At 42.4% G+C, this 18,777-nt stretch overlaps 2 protein-coding genes across 5 annotated transcripts in view; one reads left to right on the top strand and one right to left on the bottom strand.

The window, feature by feature from the left end:
- The first annotated feature begins 114 nt into the window (after nt 1-114).
- vwa2 (von Willebrand factor A domain containing 2) lies at nt 115-14,009 on the top strand. Its single transcript, XM_056365914.1, has 14 exons — nt 115-269; nt 3,504-3,565; nt 6,506-6,580; nt 7,333-7,466; nt 7,567-7,676; nt 9,332-9,529; nt 9,717-9,850; nt 10,125-10,254; nt 11,155-11,210; nt 11,316-11,423; nt 11,512-12,093; nt 12,507-13,058; nt 13,293-13,415; nt 13,582-14,009. The coding sequence occupies exons 2-14, from the start codon at nt 3,514-3,516 to the stop codon at nt 13,710-13,712; spliced, it is 2,385 nt and encodes a 794-aa protein (XP_056221889.1). The 5' UTR covers nt 115-269; nt 3,504-3,513; the 3' UTR covers nt 13,713-14,009.
- Nucleotides 14,010-14,556: 547 nt separating this feature from the next.
- The window catches only part of afap1l2 (actin filament associated protein 1-like 2), a 37,856-nt gene continuing 33,635 nt past the window's right edge, over nt 14,557-18,777 (bottom strand). For all 4 annotated transcript variants that reach the window (XM_056365912.1, XM_056365910.1, XM_056365913.1 and 1 more), the window contains 8 exons: nt 18,218-18,363; nt 18,003-18,114; nt 16,952-17,206; nt 16,453-16,756; nt 15,818-15,991; nt 15,510-15,697; nt 15,198-15,383; nt 14,557-15,115 (listed from right to left, as the gene is read on the bottom strand). In XM_056365912.1, coding sequence (XP_056221887.1) covers nt 15,089-15,115; nt 15,198-15,383; nt 15,510-15,697; nt 15,818-15,991; nt 16,453-16,756; nt 16,952-17,206; nt 18,003-18,114; nt 18,218-18,363 — 1,392 coding nt within the window. In that variant the 3' untranslated portion in view covers nt 14,557-15,088. The remainder of the gene's footprint in view (nt 15,116-15,197; nt 15,384-15,509; nt 15,698-15,817; nt 15,992-16,452; nt 16,757-16,951; nt 17,207-18,002; nt 18,115-18,217; nt 18,364-18,777) is intronic.

The raw sequence follows: 18,777 nt of genomic DNA, 5'->3' as shown, positions 1-18,777 counted from the left end.
AAGGTAAGAGGAAACATTTATAGTGCGTCTCGGCCCCTCCCCTGTCTCCATACTTGCCCTGTGTGGAATAATGAAACGAGGACAAATTAGACGCCACCGGTGCAGGAACATCAGAGGTGGGCATGGCGAGTAGGTGGGGTCGCTGCACTCCTGTGCGGAGAAGAAAGCCAGCAGATCAGACTGGTGCGGAAACAAAGCGGTGTGGAGAAGCGGGGAGGACTGGCCACTGAAAGACGCGCCTTAAACTCAAGGACAATAAACAGCGTATGGTAAGACGATTTATTTTTTGTTAACATGGAGGAGTGTTTGTTTGGCACGCCTGATAGTGGAGGGCGAAACCTGATGTAATGCAACATGTTTGTGAATGTAAAAAAAATATATTTTAGTGTTGACCAATGATTGCTACAAAAAAAAAAGCTAACAACGCGGAGACAGGTGGACGTTTTGGAAATTTGCAAAGCAACCTCGCAGTGATGGACTCAGATTCCTGTGTTGAAGTAAATGAGACTGTCCCCTGCTCTGATTTATATTACAAGAAAATGTCACATTTTAACCTAAACCCTTTTGGTAAATACTACTACTAAGTTCCAGTATATGAATAAAGTTAGTACATCAATTTCGTTGTAATACAAACCACAGGTAACGAGACGACTGCAGTGAACTTAAAAGTAATTAAATGCATTTCTTGAATTCCATCTACCTACTTACTACCTAAGTGGGTTGACTCCATCAATTTGTTTGACTTCTTGAGTAAACCCTGGCTCCTGTTGCATGTCAGGGTCATCACCTCTGGCTTCATCTGAAACCTGCCTTGCCCCTTGACACATTTAAGAGTGACCAGATGCTGACAGGGTTGACTAGAAGTTAAGCTGCAAGGAAACTTAAATAGATTTTTCTGGTAATTTCATCCTGAAATTATAGCTCATGTTTACCTGTTGTAAGAGCATGACTGTATGTGTCTTTGTCTTCAGTACCTGAACGCAAGTCAAAATTTGTGGTGTTAAAAATCAATCATGAAGACAGGGAGCTTTTAATAGGTTATTGATCAACTAAGAATGAACCACCACCTTAAGTTGTTGTGAAGTTTAAGGATTTGGTTTTTAATTCAGTTTCCTTTTGGTTTGTGATGTGTAATAACCCACTGGAGAATAGGGCTTTACATCCTCTGTGTGTGTGGTTGCCAGCTCGTTCGTGCAACACATTCCCATGCTTAAATGCATACCAACGCTTTGTGAATTATAGTCAGTTGTGGCTTTTAATCAGAGCGTTGTCTCCTTTTGTGGGGGGGAAAAAAAGTTTCCACATTTGTTCTTCTGTTGTTTTAAAAGTGGCAATTTGAGGTGACTCATTCTGAAATAATTTAAACTGTAAGGATGTTTCTCAAAGTGACACACCTCCAAGTACAGGTTTGGAGATTTGGTATGAAGTTAGTCCAAAGGCTAGCACTCTTTTCTAATTACAGACTACACAGTGGAGACACTTTCCAACCTGCCAACCAATTCAAAACAGGCGGCAAATTCATGGTTGAGGCCTTTTTTTTTTTTTTTTTTTTTTTTTAATGGTTACATTTTCAGGCATGCCCCCAATTTAGTCTCATTTTTAGTTTAAAGTCAGAATACATTTTACCTAATAAAAATGCCCTTACCCTGTTACAATTGTCATTTACAATTATGATTTTCAGTGACCATGTTTGGGATACCGATGGCAAGATAAGAACATGAAGTGCTTTTGATATAAACACCATGTGCAGATAGATGACCCGAAAGTTTGTCTGTAGAAGTCATTCAGCGTGGCTGGAATGAAGCTTCCAGTGTAGCCAGAGCAGAAAGATGTTCACTGACAGCAGGGAAGTGGGGAAGACAGAAAGATGAGGGGTGGAGGGATCCAGAAGAATGCTTGTGAAGAAGCAGCCAACTTCGAGACAGGTGTGTGATGTGCACGTGTGTGTGTATGTATATATTTATATGTGTGTGTGTGTGTTTTATTTGGAGGCATGCATGACTGCTTTCTCCTCCCAAGCGCGTGTGGGTGTGCAGTGCAGACATTCAAAGCTACCCCCCACCCCCAGCAGTAATGAAATCTCTTGTCCTCAAGGCGTACCAGCGAGTGTGCAAATACAGCATCAATAGCCCCTGGTGATGTGTATCAGCCCGGGGCTTCTCAGACAGTCGCTGCATGTCAGCTCTGCAGATCTGTATCACAGACACACAGACTCCTCTTAAAGCGAGGTTCCCTCCTGCACACAATTCTATCTCTGTCTCAGAAATACACATGGCCTCACCTATAGGGAGGCTTTATCTGGCAAATCCGTCCTCATTGACCACCCCAATGCGCACACAAACACACACACAGGCAGGATATTATGGCAGGGCTTATCAGCAGCCAGAGTTAATCAAACTTTATCTGCAGCCCCTCAACTTCTTATGTTCACCCAACAATGAACATACAGAACAAGGCAGGTGGGATTTTTAATCCTTGACTTAGATGCATGCCAGGCAAGTGGAGTACATTATAATGTGAAGTTATCATATGCACTCGACAGTTTATTTGGTTTACTGGTATAATCAAATGCAATCAATTCTAACAGTCCTGCTTTGTGAAGCCAGTCATTTTTTTTTTTTTTTTTTTTTTAAGCTTTTGACACTGTCACAACAAAACCTCTGTGACCTTAACAACATGAAGTGACACCTAGAAAGTGTGCTGTGTACTCATGGTGACATCTTCATAATTTGTCCACATGCCTTTGCAATATTAAGCCTCGTCCTGGCAACCCGCCCCCCGGGGCAACACGCTGATGATTACACAGATAGATATTGGGGACATACTCTCAAACACACACTCACATACACAGCCCTCAATGCATACTCGCGGTTTAACACACTCCTGTTAGAAACAACCTTTCTTAGGCTTCCTCACTGCACACGCATCAAATGCACATAATGTCTTTGTGTTGCTTTGAGAAATTCAGTCAGAGTTTATTGTAAACTTAACATTGATCCACGTGCTGGTGTCAAGTCAGTGACGTGTTGGAGCGTCTGTGGACACCTTTTGTGTAGTGAAGAGTGTTTTGGTACACACCAAATTCCTGGAGGCTGTCATTTGACCCTGTTGAAAGGTCGCCCTACACTTAGCTGAGAAAACATGGCAAGTTACGATTTTGCCACTTAACTTACCTGTTCAGGAGATAAATGTGGCCTGTGGCTAGCATATGTCTTCACTGATTGTCTGGTAGGACGACACTAAACACACTTCACCTCTCCCCTGTCCTCTTAGCCTCATTCAATTCAATGTGATTGCTAGGCTCTCTGTAGAAATAATGTAAAAACAAGCATGCAAAATGTATGTACAGTACTTCAAACTTGTTGGCTTCTGAACGCTCCTATCTCACTTCTTTTTTTTTTTTTCTCCCTATAACACTTAAATCTCCCACAATCTCTCCTCTGCTGGTTGTTGTGTTTTGTTCTGTATTCTCTTTAAGTTTATGCCTTTGTTTATCATTCCAGGTGTCCCAACATGCACCCTTATATCCATCTCTCGCTCCTCTTAACACTGCTGCTTCTTCAAGGTTGGTTGATTGATTTTTATTACTGTTTTTTCATTCAGTTGAAGTGGAGGAGTGTCTTCTGTGCTTCTCTGGTATTTGGAGCCTTTTAGATTAAGGGCACTTTAAAGTACTAGGTTGGAATGTTTTTAATCCCTCTTCATTACTAACGTTTGGCCACTCGAAATCATTTGGAAAGTACAGCAAATATAGAAAATGTGACAATACACACAACCTGTTCAAGCCTGGCTGAGAAAACCCTGTTATGCAGTTACACCTTTTTTACATCCACATTTGTACATTAATTTTTTTTTGCACACATTATCTATAGAAAATAGTTCCACATTCTGTTTTTTAAGAATTTGATGAGAAGATAGATGCTCATTTTTCTTCACGGTAAATATGATACTACAGCCAGAAGCCAGTTAGCTTATCTTACCATAAAGACTGAAAACGGTGGGAAACAGCCTGTATGTGTTTATGAACCTCAGCACTTAAAATGGGCCATTTCACAGTTAGTGTTTGACTAAAGTTGAGATAAATGTTAACATTAGGCATGTAGTGACAGGTGTAAGTGTTTGCGGGAGAAAGAATGAAGTCAGTGTAATAAAAATCACAGCTACAGTGAGCATATTCGTGCACAGCATGGTGGGAAATGTAAGATCCTTCATTGATGCTCAGCCTGAGATCCTTTTTTACAAGATATTTTACGGTGAAAACCTGTCAAGTCCCCAGTGCTGAAGAATCCCCATTATCTTCTCTTCAAAGTGATTTCCTGCCTCCTGTGCTCAAAATGCTGTTTCATTTCCAGGCAAGTCAAATTTTGCATAGCTTTTATAGCGCATCGTCAGTTGTTCTCCTGGACCCCAGAGCGCCATCGGTATTTGCCTGAGGGGAGAGGCGGGAGCGTGGGGCAATATAATCTCTGAGTTGTTTTCAAAAATGACAGCTTTAGCACCATCTGAAGTATTTATTACTGGCCATTTTAAGACTTTGAACTTGAGCAAACCAGACTGTTTCACCTTGTCAAGACGCCCCCCTTTTCCTCCTGTGCTGACAACACAGATAACATGTTGCAGTGCTTCATGTAATCCAGCCTGTCAAATTAAATTTCACAGATGGGTAGAAGCTGGTCCAAGTTTCTATCTCTGATTTGAAGAGGATTTTACTCCCCACACTGTGGTGGGATTAATGTCAATTAGACACCAACTCCTCAGCCTGAGGATTCTTGCTCATTACCTTGCTCCTGACTTTCCTGCTACATTTTCATTCACAGACATTAAAGATACACAGTCATTTTTGCTCGAGGCACTTGGCTGAACAGACAGACCTTTTGTTCAGCGCACTGGGGCCCCACTGACCATGAGACAGCAGCTTGCCAAGACCCTAAACTTTCACTGTCAGGAGGACTATAGGCTGGGAATGACATTGGAATTAGGGGGAGATGAAAGGGTCAGGATAGTGAAGAGCGTGTAGACCCCTGGGTTGCAGGTGGTACTTTTCTTTGACCATTATTATTCTCTTGGTGTTTAAACTGATGATTCCTGACCTCGTGAATTTTGCTTTCTTTCTTTCTATGGACTGATGGAAGATTTTCTGTAAAGACCAGGATGTCATGGGCATTTAAAGAGGGATGTGAAGTCAGAGAGCACTGAGATTACCACCAGTACTTATCAATAAACTCTACCAAAAATGGTTGTTTCCAGCCTCTATGCCGGTAGAGCAGGACCATGTTTGGTATAAATAATTGTCCGTTGCAGTCCTCTTTCAGGTGGTGTAGTCATATGTGATTTGAAGCTAATTTCAGTTGAATAAAATAATGTTTTTGTTGATATTTTTACACTGAAAAATCCTTATGACACATAAACCACTAGTTTCCAAAATATGACCATTTATCATAGTATCTGTTAAGTAGCAAGTAATTACTGATTGTCATATCTTTTCTCCCCAATCCTGAAAGCACCAAGTGTTGGCACCAAACTCTCTGAAGCAGATATGTTCTTATTTCTATTGAACTCTTGCACATGGAACGTTCCCATGAGCTTTCTGTCCTCCTTTGTCATTTTGCTCTTTTATCAGTAAACACAAGGCATATCACCTATTTCAGCTAATTAGCAGGTACTAAATCAGCACAAGGCGGACAGCCCAAAGCGTTACAATGCACCTACAAATTTTCTCCCTTCTCTCCGACTGAGGAGAAGGGCTGTGCTATTCAAAGAGTAGAATCTGTTCAACGTGGAGATGCATGTTTGCAAAAATCACTCAAGTGCTCCGTCTCCGTGCCGGACAAATACCTCTGTTACCCGTTGGGGTTACCAGGGACAACAAGGCATGTTCACATGCTGTACAGGAAATCATAATGTCCCTCTCCCTCTCCTCTCTGGGCTGAACGTGTGCCTGAATAGAGCGACGTCCTTTCAGTGAATAGAGTGAAAGAATGGTTTTCTTCACTTGTCCATTCACATTAGCTTTAAATAGTCAATTATCCATCACAGAAGGGGTCAAGTGGGAGTCAGAGAACTGCACTGGCTTCAGGGACAGTATCCCATTTATTGTTTTATATCTTATTTATTTGAAGCCTCTAATGATGGTTTTTGAATGACACTGGACAGAGACAGACATACTTCTGTATACATACAGAAGTATTTAGGTCCTCAGAGCATTTGCTTCTAAATGCATCTACTTTATCCTTCTATCTTGATCCAACTGCAGAGGTATATACAGTATAATGTAAATCACACTGTCAATTTTGAGTCAAAGTGCTAGCGCTTGTTTTCATCAACAACAGCAAGATCACTAACCCTGTCACTGTTTATCTGTGTGTGAGTGGTTTATTTTGGGGGTGGAGACACAGACACTTTAATTTTTAAGTCTTGGATTGTGACCGCTTGTCACTGCATTATTTTGTATACATACTGTATGTGTGGACGGTGGACCAACCTCCCTGTTGTTTGTCCCTTCTAGTCCAGCAGGGCACCACGGTGCAGGAGATCCAGACCAGCCATGAGAACATTGTAAAAATCAACTCGGCAGGAGAAAGTGAGTATGTTACCAAATCCACATTTAATATGAAAAAATGGTTAAGAAATTATGACACTGATCTAGTGTTCCGCAATAAATAATATGCAGCTCAGTCAGAAACACCTAATCAAGGAATTTACCATCATTATAGCAAGGTGTGTAAAGTGACAGAATGCACAGGGTCTGACAAACGTTATAAACGTTATACAAACGTTATAAAGGACGATGCAGTTGTAGCACATGGATAAATGACGAGGTAGGGTGACTGAACGAATCCTCTGGTGGGTGGTGGTCTTATTAGCCTGATGTCTCTGTTTGGAGATGACTTTCACACAAACAGAGCCAGTGGCTGACAGACAGACAGACGGCACACTCTCTCTGTCTCTAATGGCCCTCTTCATGATCAGCTGCACATTCTAACATGACAGCAACACCGCACATTATTTATGCAGCCAGCGAGTGCAGACACGCTCGGGAGAGAGAGGAAGAGTTTTTGCTTGGTAATGGTTTTATGAGTGTGTTCCCCAGGTAAAGAAAATTGAGCTCTGGCATGCTAAGCTGTTTTTCTCTTATTATGGCAAGGTATTATTTTCATCTGCAAAAGCAGTTTGATAACTAACCAGCATAATCCCATAATCCCCTGTTTACATTGATAGAATAGGAGCTCTTTGCCAGGAATGCATTGGTTTAGACATTGAATGAGTTTGGACCTACTTCTTTATCCAGACATCCAGTGGGTTTCACTTTTTCTTCTGTGTTTCCATGGGAAGCGATGCAGTGCTCAGCAGCTATAGATATCCTCTTTCTCATGGACGGCTCCTACAGCGTGGGGAAGGGCAGTTTTGAGAGGTCCAAACACTATGCAATCAAACTCTGTCAAGCGTTAGACATTGGACCAAACAAGGTTTGTTTTCTTTCTATTCTCTCATGTCTCTCTCTCTCCCTCTCTCTCTCCCCCTTTATCTCCTGTCAATCAGTACTCATGCAATCCCTCCCTTGTCCAGGTGCGAGTCGGTTTGATTCAGTTCGGCTCGACTCCCCGGCTGGAGATTTCCCTTGACTCATACACCACCAAACAAGAGCTGAAGAAGCACATGAAAAAGATTTCTTACAGGTGTGTGTCTCCTCTCATCTCACCTGAAGTGAGAACACATTTCAGGATGGAAGATATTTTGTTATTCAAAGTGTGATTTTCAGTTAATTTGTCTGATGAAACAACACGACTGAAAGAATTGGCATCCTAAATGTCTAAGACAATGTAAAAGCACAAATGCTTTTCTGTAAGGTGATCTACATGATCTGAACTGGATTTAGTTCAAATTCACGTTGAGGCAAAACACACACAGACACACATGTTCAGAGGATAAATGACACCAAACTCCACCAACTCCCTGGGAAGAAAAACAAATTAATTTCAGATTAGAGGCTCACCACAGGTGGTCACTGGATACTGGATCAGGGCATAAGCCGAGGAAGAGGAGGGTAATTTGGCCAAGTGTGTGCGAGTTCGTGTGCGAGATGTTGACAGTTTATTAGTATCATTTTGGCTTGCCATCTGGTTTGAAATGGCTGCTAACTGTCCCATTGCCTGAAATCTAACTAGCACCTTAGACAGTTTAAATGTATAAATGTTTATTTTCGCTGATGCTCAGTTTATAATACATTTAGCGTTTTCTCCATTCAAACCAATTCCATATCCTACATCTCTTCTTCTGACTAATCTTATGCCAGAGAATGTGAATAAAAACAGAAAGAAAATATGAATAAAACAAATACATATACTGAACTAACAGCACTGCAGAAAACATTGACATAAAAAAGAGACTCTAACCAAAGCTGATTTGCAGTTCAGTGGCTAAATCCACTCAAAAGATGTCTGTGCTAAAGCTGCTTTTTGATGGATTTAATGACACATTTTTAAAAAAGGTACAAGACATAAGATGCACAAACACAGTGTTGTCAAAGCAAGTCTTAAATGGGATAAAAACTGTAAACAACGGCTGTAAAAGCTTATCTAAAGTGACAGTAATTATCATTATTCGATGATGAGTCTTTATCCAAAATCTTTATGTTTAGTTTGCCTGCTGCACTGAAAACAAGAATTCACCAGTGTCTAAGACACAACTTGTCTACATTGTGTGCACAGTGTGTGTTATGTAATATGTATTGTGGTGCATGAAGGAAAAAAAAAAAGAAATCTGCTTTTCAGTTTGCGCTTGTGTTGTTGACATAAATCTCTGCAAGGAAGCTAAGATGATTAAATGAAGCCTGGAGGCCTTTGTGGTTTTTGCTGTATTGTTTTGTAGTTTCAGCCTCCAAGCAGACATGTTTGTTGTTTCCGCAACTGCAACGAGACAAAAAGAAAAAAAGGAAAAAAGAAAGAATAAGATGGCACTGAAACCCATCACTATCTGCACATCACAGCTTTGTGTTCATGTGAAACGTGTGTCTGGTGGGAAGACTGAATGAGGCTCCTGCTCTGAATGACATTTATGAGTTTTTGAAAAAACGTATAATAGGTTTTAAACTGGTTTTCTCGAGTCCTGAGGTGATGAAACTTCGCCAACACTCACACGATCTCTTCATACATTTTCGGAGCGAGAGCTAAAAGGGGAATCCAAATAAAATTGTTCTGCGGTTTATTTTGGCAGTAACGGGCAGTAGATTTTTGACTCTGGCTGGCTTCTGGAGGACTGTACATATTCTCCGTCAGTATTGTTCTAACAATAACATTAAAAAATCCCATTCTTCAATACTCTGGACTCTCAGGGGAGGCAGCACCCAGACAGGCCTGGCTCTCAAGTACATCCTGAGGAAGGGTTTCCCAGGCGGTCGTAACTCGTCCTCTGTGGCCCGGATCGCCATCCTCCTATCAGATGGGAGGTCACAGGGCAACGTGGTGCAGGCGGCTACACAGCTCAAAGAGACAGGCGTGGTCTTGTTTGCCATCGGCCTGCGCTATCCCAGGTATGTCTGACGGCTGGGAAATAATGATCAGGGATAAAATTATTAATTGTTAATGATTCTGTTATTTCTGTGTGCAATGCAATTTAAAGGAAAAGGAGAACCGTTATGAGATGGAATAGAAAGACTAAACTACAATAAATCTTCATTTTTCTTATAAGCTTTCATAACTGTTTTGAACGTTTTACAGGTGGGAGGAGCTTCACGCTCTAGCCAGTGAGCCAATGGAGAGCCATGTCTTCTTTGCAGAGCATTTCCACGATGCTGTCAATGGCCTGTACACCACGCTGGCCACCTTCTCTGTCTGCAACTCCACACAAGCAGGTGGGGCTCCTCCTCGACACTAATTATCCACTTGTATAGACATCATGAGGTTGGTGTCACTGGACATAAATGATTTGGAAATAGTTAAATGTCCACTAGAGAAATCGTAATATAACTTTTATGTGTGGAAAGAAGGAAATGAGTCTTAAAATGATCTAAATTGTCTCTCTCACCTCCTCCCTGTTACTATTCTCCATTCACGTCCACTCCCAACATCCCTCTGTCTATCCTCTCGATCTAATACCAATCCCAAACTTCCTGCTCTGCTCTCCAGGCTGTCAGATGGAGTCGTTTCCCTGTGAGAGGAAGACACTGGAGACAGTGAAAGCGCTGCAGGGGAATTTCATGTGTTGGAAAGGCTCTAAGGGATATTCCCCATACACATCTCTCTGTCCCTACTACAGGTAAGTTTTGTGCACTTTTACAAAAGAAAAAACATTCACCAGTGACGCCACTTTAATAGCTACAGCTTCACATCAAAATCTAAATTACAGACAGTTTCTCCATAGTTGTTCCGTACATACGTCCCTGTAAATCAGCACCAGATACTTGCTGACCAGAAATTAAAATCTAGTTGGTTCGGTTTTTGGTTTCGTTCTACTTGGGTTTGGTTTCTCTACTGAGCAGCATACCCCAGGACAGAGTATCTGGCAGGTATTAAAGAGGCCACAGAAACTGGATTATGATAAAGAAGAAGACTGTACAAAAATCTGTGTGCTGTAGCTGAACATGTAACGCTGTTCTCTCACTGCTCGGTGAGCAACAAGACAAGTGGTGGAATGTGTCAGTGTGAGGGTCGAGCGAATGTAAATCTGTCGGATCCTCCCATGGAAAATCAGAATGGCCTTTGACAAACTTAATTTCACAGAACATTACAGCTTTACCACGGTGAAATGGCCTGAGGCGGGCAGAGCTCAGTCAGAGCCATTAGAGAACCATCACAGCTTTTCATTTGATCATACAAATGCCCCGTTTCTCCTGAATATACTCATAAAGGGTGACAGTAAAATGAGTGTTTTATATTTGTATATAATCATGTAAATAAAGATTCATATAAATGGCAGTTAACTAATTACAATCAAAGTGAAAAACTTTTTCATAGTCTGTTACCTGATAAGGCTCAAAGATTATTTTTCCATTACAGAACTGGCAAAAGAGAACCAATTTGAAAATGGAAATTTAATTTTTTAGAGAGAAAAAAAGAAAACAAAGAAAATGATCCTTTTCAAAAATATACATCTTTCATTTATTTCAGACTTACAGAATGTTTGAATCTTTGTTTGGGCCAAATCTGTGTGTTGCAGGTACAACAAGGCTTACAAGAGACACCAGACAGTCTGCCATCGGACTATCTGTCCAGGTGACAGCCTCCCTTTGATTCCAGCTGCCCTCTTACTCTTCTGTAGACAGTGTGTGTTTGTTGAGATATGTCTGTGCAGCTAATTTCCTGCCACTCTCTCTGTAGATCCCTGTGACTCTCAGCCGTGTCTGAACGGTGGAACATGTGTATCAGAAGGTCCAGAGGGCTACCACTGCGTGTGTCCGCCTGGCTACGGAGGAGACCCACACTGTGGTTTGTTCGCTGCTCTGTACGCTTGCTGTGATTTTCGCAACACTTCAGTGCAGAGATGAAACGAACTAAACCCTCCCTCCCTCCTCAGCTCCTGCGTTATCACTGGACTGCTCTGTGGACCTGCTCTTCCTGCTGGAGGGCTCTGCCACTCTCACCCTGGAGGGCTTCCTCCGCCTCAAGTCCTTCTTAAAGCGCTTCCTGCAGACAGTGATCGGGTCTGACAGCCCCAGTAAAGTCGGCCTGGCGGTGTTTGGCGCAGAGGCTCGAGTAGAAGCCCAGGTGGGCAAGTTTAAAGGGGACCTGAGGGGTCTGCTTAAGGCAGTGAACGCGCTTCAACCAATCGGCGGCGAGACCAAGACAGGCCAGGCACTCCGTTACGTCACACGCCACGGCTTCATGAGTGCGCCGGTCTTTGCCGATGTCGCAGACGACCTTCCTCGCGTGGTGGTGCTGCTCACTGCCACGCCTTCTGTCGACAACGTGGTAGAGCCTTCAAAATATGCACGGGACAGAGAGATCTTCCTCATAGGGGTGGGACCAGACTACTTAAAGGAACAGCTGAATAATATCACAGGGAATCCCCAGAGGACTCTCACCTACACATCACCTGACAGGTTCACTGCCAAGATCCCTGAGCTCAAGGCCAAGATCTGCAGTGTGGACACACAAGGTACCTGATGGGCAACAGAGCACTGTTTCACACATTCATTTCATACAATATTCTGGTTCATCCTCACCATTTGTAAAGTAATACTTACTGTATATGTAATACCTTTATAAAACATCCAAATTCCATCATTCCAAATGTAGTGGTGTTATTTTATAGTCATTCATTTAGAGAGGGAGAAAAGCATTCATATCCAACAAAGGCACAAAATATAATGTAAAAAATATTTAAAAAAATGTACATACTTACTTACATTGTTTTTTTTTGTTTTTTTTTAAGATGTAAAACATAAAGTTTAATCTTTAAATTCTCCTATTTGTGGCTGATATTAACAACCCCCTACTTCTAACTCATACATTTTGTATGGTTCAAGTTGTACTAATGAATAATAATTCTTTGCCCTTTTTGTCTTCCAGGTTGCCTGGGCCAAGCAGTGGACCTGGTGTTTGCTCTGGATGCCTCAGCCGGTGTCGGCCGCGATAACTTTGCCACGCTGCGCGACTTTGTGCGCAGCCTCACCGTGCAGTTCGACGTCAACCGTGACGTGGCCCAAATGTCACTTGTCACTTACGGACGGAGACCCAACACCGTCTTCAACCTGGACACCCACGAGACAGGCTCTGCCATCCTCAAGGCAGTGGGCGACGCCAACTACATGGGTGGAGTGGCTTCCACTGGCACCGCTTTACTCCACATCCACTCCAACGTCCTGACTGTGGCCAAAGGTGCGCGGCCCGGAGTCAACAAGGCTGTGGTGGTGGTGACTGACGGGTCGGGCGGGGACGATGCTGCCGTGCCAGCGCAAAAGATGAGAGACAATGGCGTTTCACTGTTTGTGATCGGTATCGGAGATGTACAGAGACAGAGGCTGCTGCAGATCGCTGGCTCAGAGGAGCACATGATCTCGGTGCCGTCGTATGAGGATCTCAAGTACTTTGAGGATGTTCTGGTGCAGATGTTGTGTTCAGGTGAGCGTTCAGGGAAATACCTCTGTTATCAAACCTTTGCTGCTCTATGGATAGGAGTAAGGGGTAGATAAGGAAACATGTAATCTGCAATGTATCGTTTGTTTTTCTGATTTCCTTTCACTAAGAGTTCTTTCTATAAACAGAAAACAGATGCTGAGGGGCCTGTAAAATATGAATTTGTGTAGTTTACAGAATGGTAATTTGCTGTTTTTATGATTATATTCTTTCAATCAGAGGTAAAGAAGCCGGTGAACCTGTGCAGTCCGAACCCGTGTATGAATGATGGGACCTGCATCCTGGCAGGAGGGAGCTTCCGCTGTCAGTGCCAAGGCTTCGAGGGACCACACTGTGAAACAAGTCAGTGGCATTAATGAGAAGTCTTCTTTCCTTAATTTTCCCTTTTTAATGCAAAGGTAACCATGGCATACTTCAGCCTGGAGAAATGGTATGGTGGCCAAAAAACACTGCATTGTTTGCATAATTATGCAGAAGTGATAACTTTCTCTGTGGTTGTATCCGTTAGGAAGCAGCAGGCCTTCATCCAGAGGAGATCTTCCGAGGCCCGTTGGCCTGAGGAAGAAGAGCAGGCAGAAGAAGAGCCACCAGGAGCTCCTGCATCACTACAAACTACACCGCCGGAGACATGCCGCCTGATACACCATACACACATAAACACATATACTACACACAGAAACAAATCACCTATGGACTCTAAGGATGTTTGCGAGTACACACTGGAGTAAAGGGAAAACTAATGTTACTGTTAACCTTGTTACTGTTTCAATATTTGAACTTGCACATGAACTTCAACAAGTGCCTTCAACACTGTATGTATCTCTACTGTGGTGTCCATTAGTTTGTTTTTGTTGAATTTTGTGCTCACTGTTGTGCAATTGTCTCAACATGCTTCTCTTGTCTTTTCAAAGATGTAAACTTTTATATTATAGTGTATATCTGTGTCATGATTTTATTTTTTAATTTGCTTAACTGACAGAGGTTTTTAGATATTTAAAAAAAAAAAAAGATTGTTAGTTTACTCTAATGAACCAAATTCTATGCATGTTATATTAGTGATATATTACATTGCTTAAACTTCCCCTTTACTAAAATACTTCTTGGGGAAAAGAGAAAAAACTTCTAATGGGAAAAAATTTCATAATACGTGATTTGCAGTCCAGCTTTAGTAAAAAGTGTCTATTTAAACAGTAGAATTATTCTACTGTTGCAAAAGCTAACGAGCTGAAACGACCACTCATTTAAATTACTAACCAAAAGAAGATGTAAACACATCGTCGTGTCAAATGAGTCCCACTCATAAATGTTTTAAATTCATTAGTGAGGAGTGAAAGCGTTTACTCTAATTACCCTTTAAATGTTTAATGCTGCAGTTTCCCTGTGCAAATGTAACCTTGAGTTTGTTTTCAACAGACGAGCTGGACACACAGATGCAAGGTCAAACATGAAAAGGAGACATTTTAATGAGCAGTTCTCAAGCTGGTATTGTTGTCAGTACATTTTTATTTGAATAAAAAGTGCATTTCTAGCTAGCAATACAAGCCAAAAGGCTGAATAATGGTGTAAATATATTTACATCTTGGCTACCAGCATATATGAACCAAGCTACAAAAAGTGTACAAAGTGGCCAATTTAGTAGAGGGGCATCTTTCTTTCTCAGATTTCAGTGGTTTCAAATATTTGGCTGTTTGCAGTGTTGAAACATCCCATTTTATCATTATCAAGAACAATTGTTAGACTGGCCAAAATGCTACTACATCAAATTCCTCCCACGAGGAAATGGGGAAACAAACAACTTGAGTCATTAAAACCAAGATTATCCAGTGGTATTTAAGAGGACAGCTTGTGCCTCCCTCTGATTGGCTCTTTATAGTCTTGGCAAGAAAGTGATGAGGATGAAGGATCAAGAGAAGGGAGGATGTTGATTTAACTGTCTGGTTTGTTAACTTGGCTTGAGTAGGAAGAGTCGTGGACGGCCGACCGAACCCAGTGAAACTTGATCATGAGATTTCCTCCTAGGTGGTGGATTTCTTCTCCCACTCCTGCAAATACAAAAACGGTAATCCATAATACATGTTTTAATCATTCCTCCAAATGGTGTCCACGCCCTCAGTGTGCTCTCACCTTAGCTTTCTGCAGGACTTTGCCTTTCGTGGCCATGATGGAGACGGGTCTGCTCTTTAGTGCAGAGGCAGAGTTGACTGGAGAGGCTGTGTCCGCGCTGATGTTGCTGTTGGAGGGTTGGGATGATGATGATGAGGAGGAGGATGATGATGATGTCTGGGGAGCAGGCAGGGTTGCTGCTTTAGGCTGCGGGTAAAATGATAGAGATGGTTCAGGGCCCTTTTAAATCAAATTCATAGCATTTAAAACATCTAAACGAAATGCTTGGGCTCTGAAGTTCTGCAGTTATACCAACAGGACCAGTACACTAACCGTGGGCGTGTCCTGGAGGCTGCTGTCCAGTGTGGTTCCCAGTGTGAAAGGCCCCGACTCCACCTTCTTCAGACTTTCCTTCACTTCTACCAACCGAAGTTCCACCTCAACCCTGCGGTGCTCCGCCTCTCGGCACGCCTCCTCCTTCTGCTTCAAACGGGCTTCTAGTGAGGCCTGCTGCTTGGGATCTGAGGAGAACAGACAGACAGCCGGCAGTCAGTCAGTCAGTCAGTCAGTCAGTCAGTCAGTCATACAGATCAGAGTCTACGTCTTTGTTGTCACAAGTGCTACAGGAAGCGCATATTCACCTTGGCAGGCACTGAGCTCCTCTTTGGTCTCCCTTCTCTCCTTCTTCAGGTTTGCCAGACTGCTCCTCACCTCCTCCCTTTCTTTCTCCAGGCGGTCGCGCTCATCCGTGTAGCGCCGCATGTCTGCCTCTGTGCGGTTTTTACCCAGTTTCCCTTCAACCGCACCAGGACACCCTGGGAATTGAATGTTGACATTTCTTTAAAATTCTTGCACAAGCAAATAAAAAAAAGACAAAGAAAAAATGAAATAAATTCGTCTTTACATTTACCTGAGGGCGCAAAGAAAAAACAAAAAAAGGGTGCAATGATTATGAAAAGCAAATATTTATTTTTAACATATAAAACTATAATCTACTGTGAAGCTGTGCCTTTGACTGCAGAGGATGCAGCCTTTCACTAGAGGGAGCCATGGTGATTTAAGATTACAGAGAGAGGGAAGCAGTTACTCAATGCAGAGGGAAACAGCAGCAGCACCATTGTCTGCTTCATGTTGAAAAGGGTGTGTTTGCGTGTTGGGAGTAACACTGATGAGTGACTAGGTGACATGCTCCCGACATTGCAGGTGTAAGTGTTATTCTTTGTTCTACTCCTCCCTTGTGTCCGGCAAGCCCAGTGTCCTCGTGCTTTACTCTCACCTACGGTGTGTGCCTTGGGCCGCAGGGGTTGAGGACTGTGGGGGAACCCGGCAGCAGTGTGAACCGCCGGGCCTTTATGGGCCTGTCCCCCAGGGGAGTTGAAGGCCTGTGGGATCCCCAGGTTCATCCTCTTGGGCGTCTCCTGGCTTTGGGACGTGGTTTTGAGTTGGTTGGGTTGCGACTGCTGTGGCTGTGGCGTGGTAGTCGGGGGGCACGCTTGTTCTGGTTTGCATGTAGCAGGAGTCAGACTTGTTCCGTTTAACACAGGTGTCGGCTCCGGCTCGGAGGAGTTAGTTGGACTGACCTGAAATCAGTAGACAAAATGTAAAATATGAAGGAAGTGCAAGCAAATAGAATTATTAAGAACAATGGTTCGCTTGCTGAGTCGCCTTTTAGTGTTTTCCACATAAAGATGAGGAAATAAATTTAGTACAAAGTTACATCTGTTTCCTTAAATTGAATAAGTTTAGGAATGAGACAGTAAATCCCTATTACGCGCCTCTTTAACTTGACATGAGGAGTCCTTCTGCTCCTCTAGTGGGACCGGGGAATATCTAGAAGTCTCTTTGGCGGGTGGGGTTTTAGCACCACAGGATGTATGGAGGAAGGAGCGCACAGGAACAAGATCCAGGTAAACCCTGTTGTCAGGGTCCTGCTCGGCTCCCTCTGAGTTCTTGGCATCCTGTGTGGATGGTTCATTATGTTCCTGAAGGTTGTTGTCCTCACTGTCTGGCAGGCCGCTCTCTTCAGCATCCTGTATGACACGGTGACAGGAAATTAGGAGATGGCAAGCGGCCAGATGAAGTGAGTCCGTGTAAAAATGAAAGTGAAACTTGAAAACTGATTAAAAAAACAACAACAACAGTGTTTTCTTGGAAAAAACACCCCACCAGATGATGCACCAGAGTGCACTTCGTCTATTTAAAGTTTACAGTAATCTTTGACTAAAATGAAAACTGGAACTGTCTAAACATGTTTTTCATTCTTTCCTATCAAACATTCTTTTTCTTAACCAGTTGTTCAAAACACATGCTACTTTTTTAAATGAGGAAATTTGAGGAAATTTAATGGTAACTATTTTTATTATCAATTAATCAACTGTATTTTTTTTTAATTAAAAATTCCCTGGTACGAGCTTCTTTACTGGGAATATTTTATGGTTTTCTGTGAGAGTGAACTGAATAGCTTTGGGTTTTGAACTGTTGGTCAGACAAACAGAAAATAATGGGTAGTTAGTAATTAGTCAATAATGAAAATAAATAATTGCAACCTCATTGGATGTTTTATCATATATTACTAAAATAATCCTCTCCATTTTGAACGTGTCTTTATATTATCTCCACAAAGTAAAATAGTAAGGCTCTTGTCTTCCAGAATGATTCCTGAAATACTTACAAATGCTGAAAATTAGTTTAATGATTGAGTTCAAGTGTGTTCACTGTGATGCACAAAATTTTACTAATGATTTTCCAAAAATAACCAAATGTAAAAAATACTGTCAAGCGTCTCATTTTTTTTTTTAACTCTAGATAACTTGATGGTAAACGTACCTCTGGATCAGCTATAGACGCCACGTCATCATACAGCTCATCAGAGTTGTGAGAGATGGAGGGCGGGTTGTCTATGTAGGTGTTCGGCTCTGAATACCTCCTCTGCATCAAGCTGCAGAGACACACAGACGCACAGAGGTTTCGCTTGAATATCGTCCCAACACATACATCAAGAACACATTCCCACCTCAGAAGACTGAAAGTGAAGACGTTACTATAAGGAAGTCTTGGCAGCATTGACGATGCTGGAGATCCTCTCAGAGTTGACGTAGTCGTACGTCAGCTCCTCCGGGTCTGTCTTGCTCCCCATCTGTGACAGCAAGAGGCCCAGCCAGTGACCCATGTCTGCTGATGTCTTAGCCTGGGAGGGGTTTGCAGAAGAGAGGAAGGGAAAAGAAAGAGTATCGGTTTGTTTGCTGCAGCGTAATTCACCATGGTTGATGGCTAGAAGGTATTTCTAGGGATGTGCTGTTTTGACACATGAAGAATATGTTTTGTCACTCGTGTGTCCGCCATCTCTCTGCGAGTCAGTTAAAGAAGGGGTTTTTGTGCAGCTGTTAACGTCGCACTATGTTGTGTTAACACGTAAACAATTACACACACAAAGAGTTTAATATGAGAAGCTGCCAGCCTATTATAATTTTGGGCCATTTGAACAGCTCATCTGATGGAGCTGTGCGGCGTCTTACAAACACATAATGGTTTGACACATATTAAGAAAACATTAGCTGATAGCTGTTGTTTTCTTTTGTTTTGTTTTTTGTTTCTTTTAGTA

The sequence above is a fragment of the Seriola aureovittata genome, chromosome 21, assembly GCF_021018895.1.
Source record: "Seriola aureovittata isolate HTS-2021-v1 ecotype China chromosome 21, ASM2101889v1, whole genome shotgun sequence".
Classification (NCBI taxonomy): Eukaryota; Metazoa; Chordata; class Actinopteri; order Carangiformes; family Carangidae; genus Seriola; species Seriola aureovittata.
This window is presented reverse-complemented; position numbering and strand designations above follow the sequence as displayed.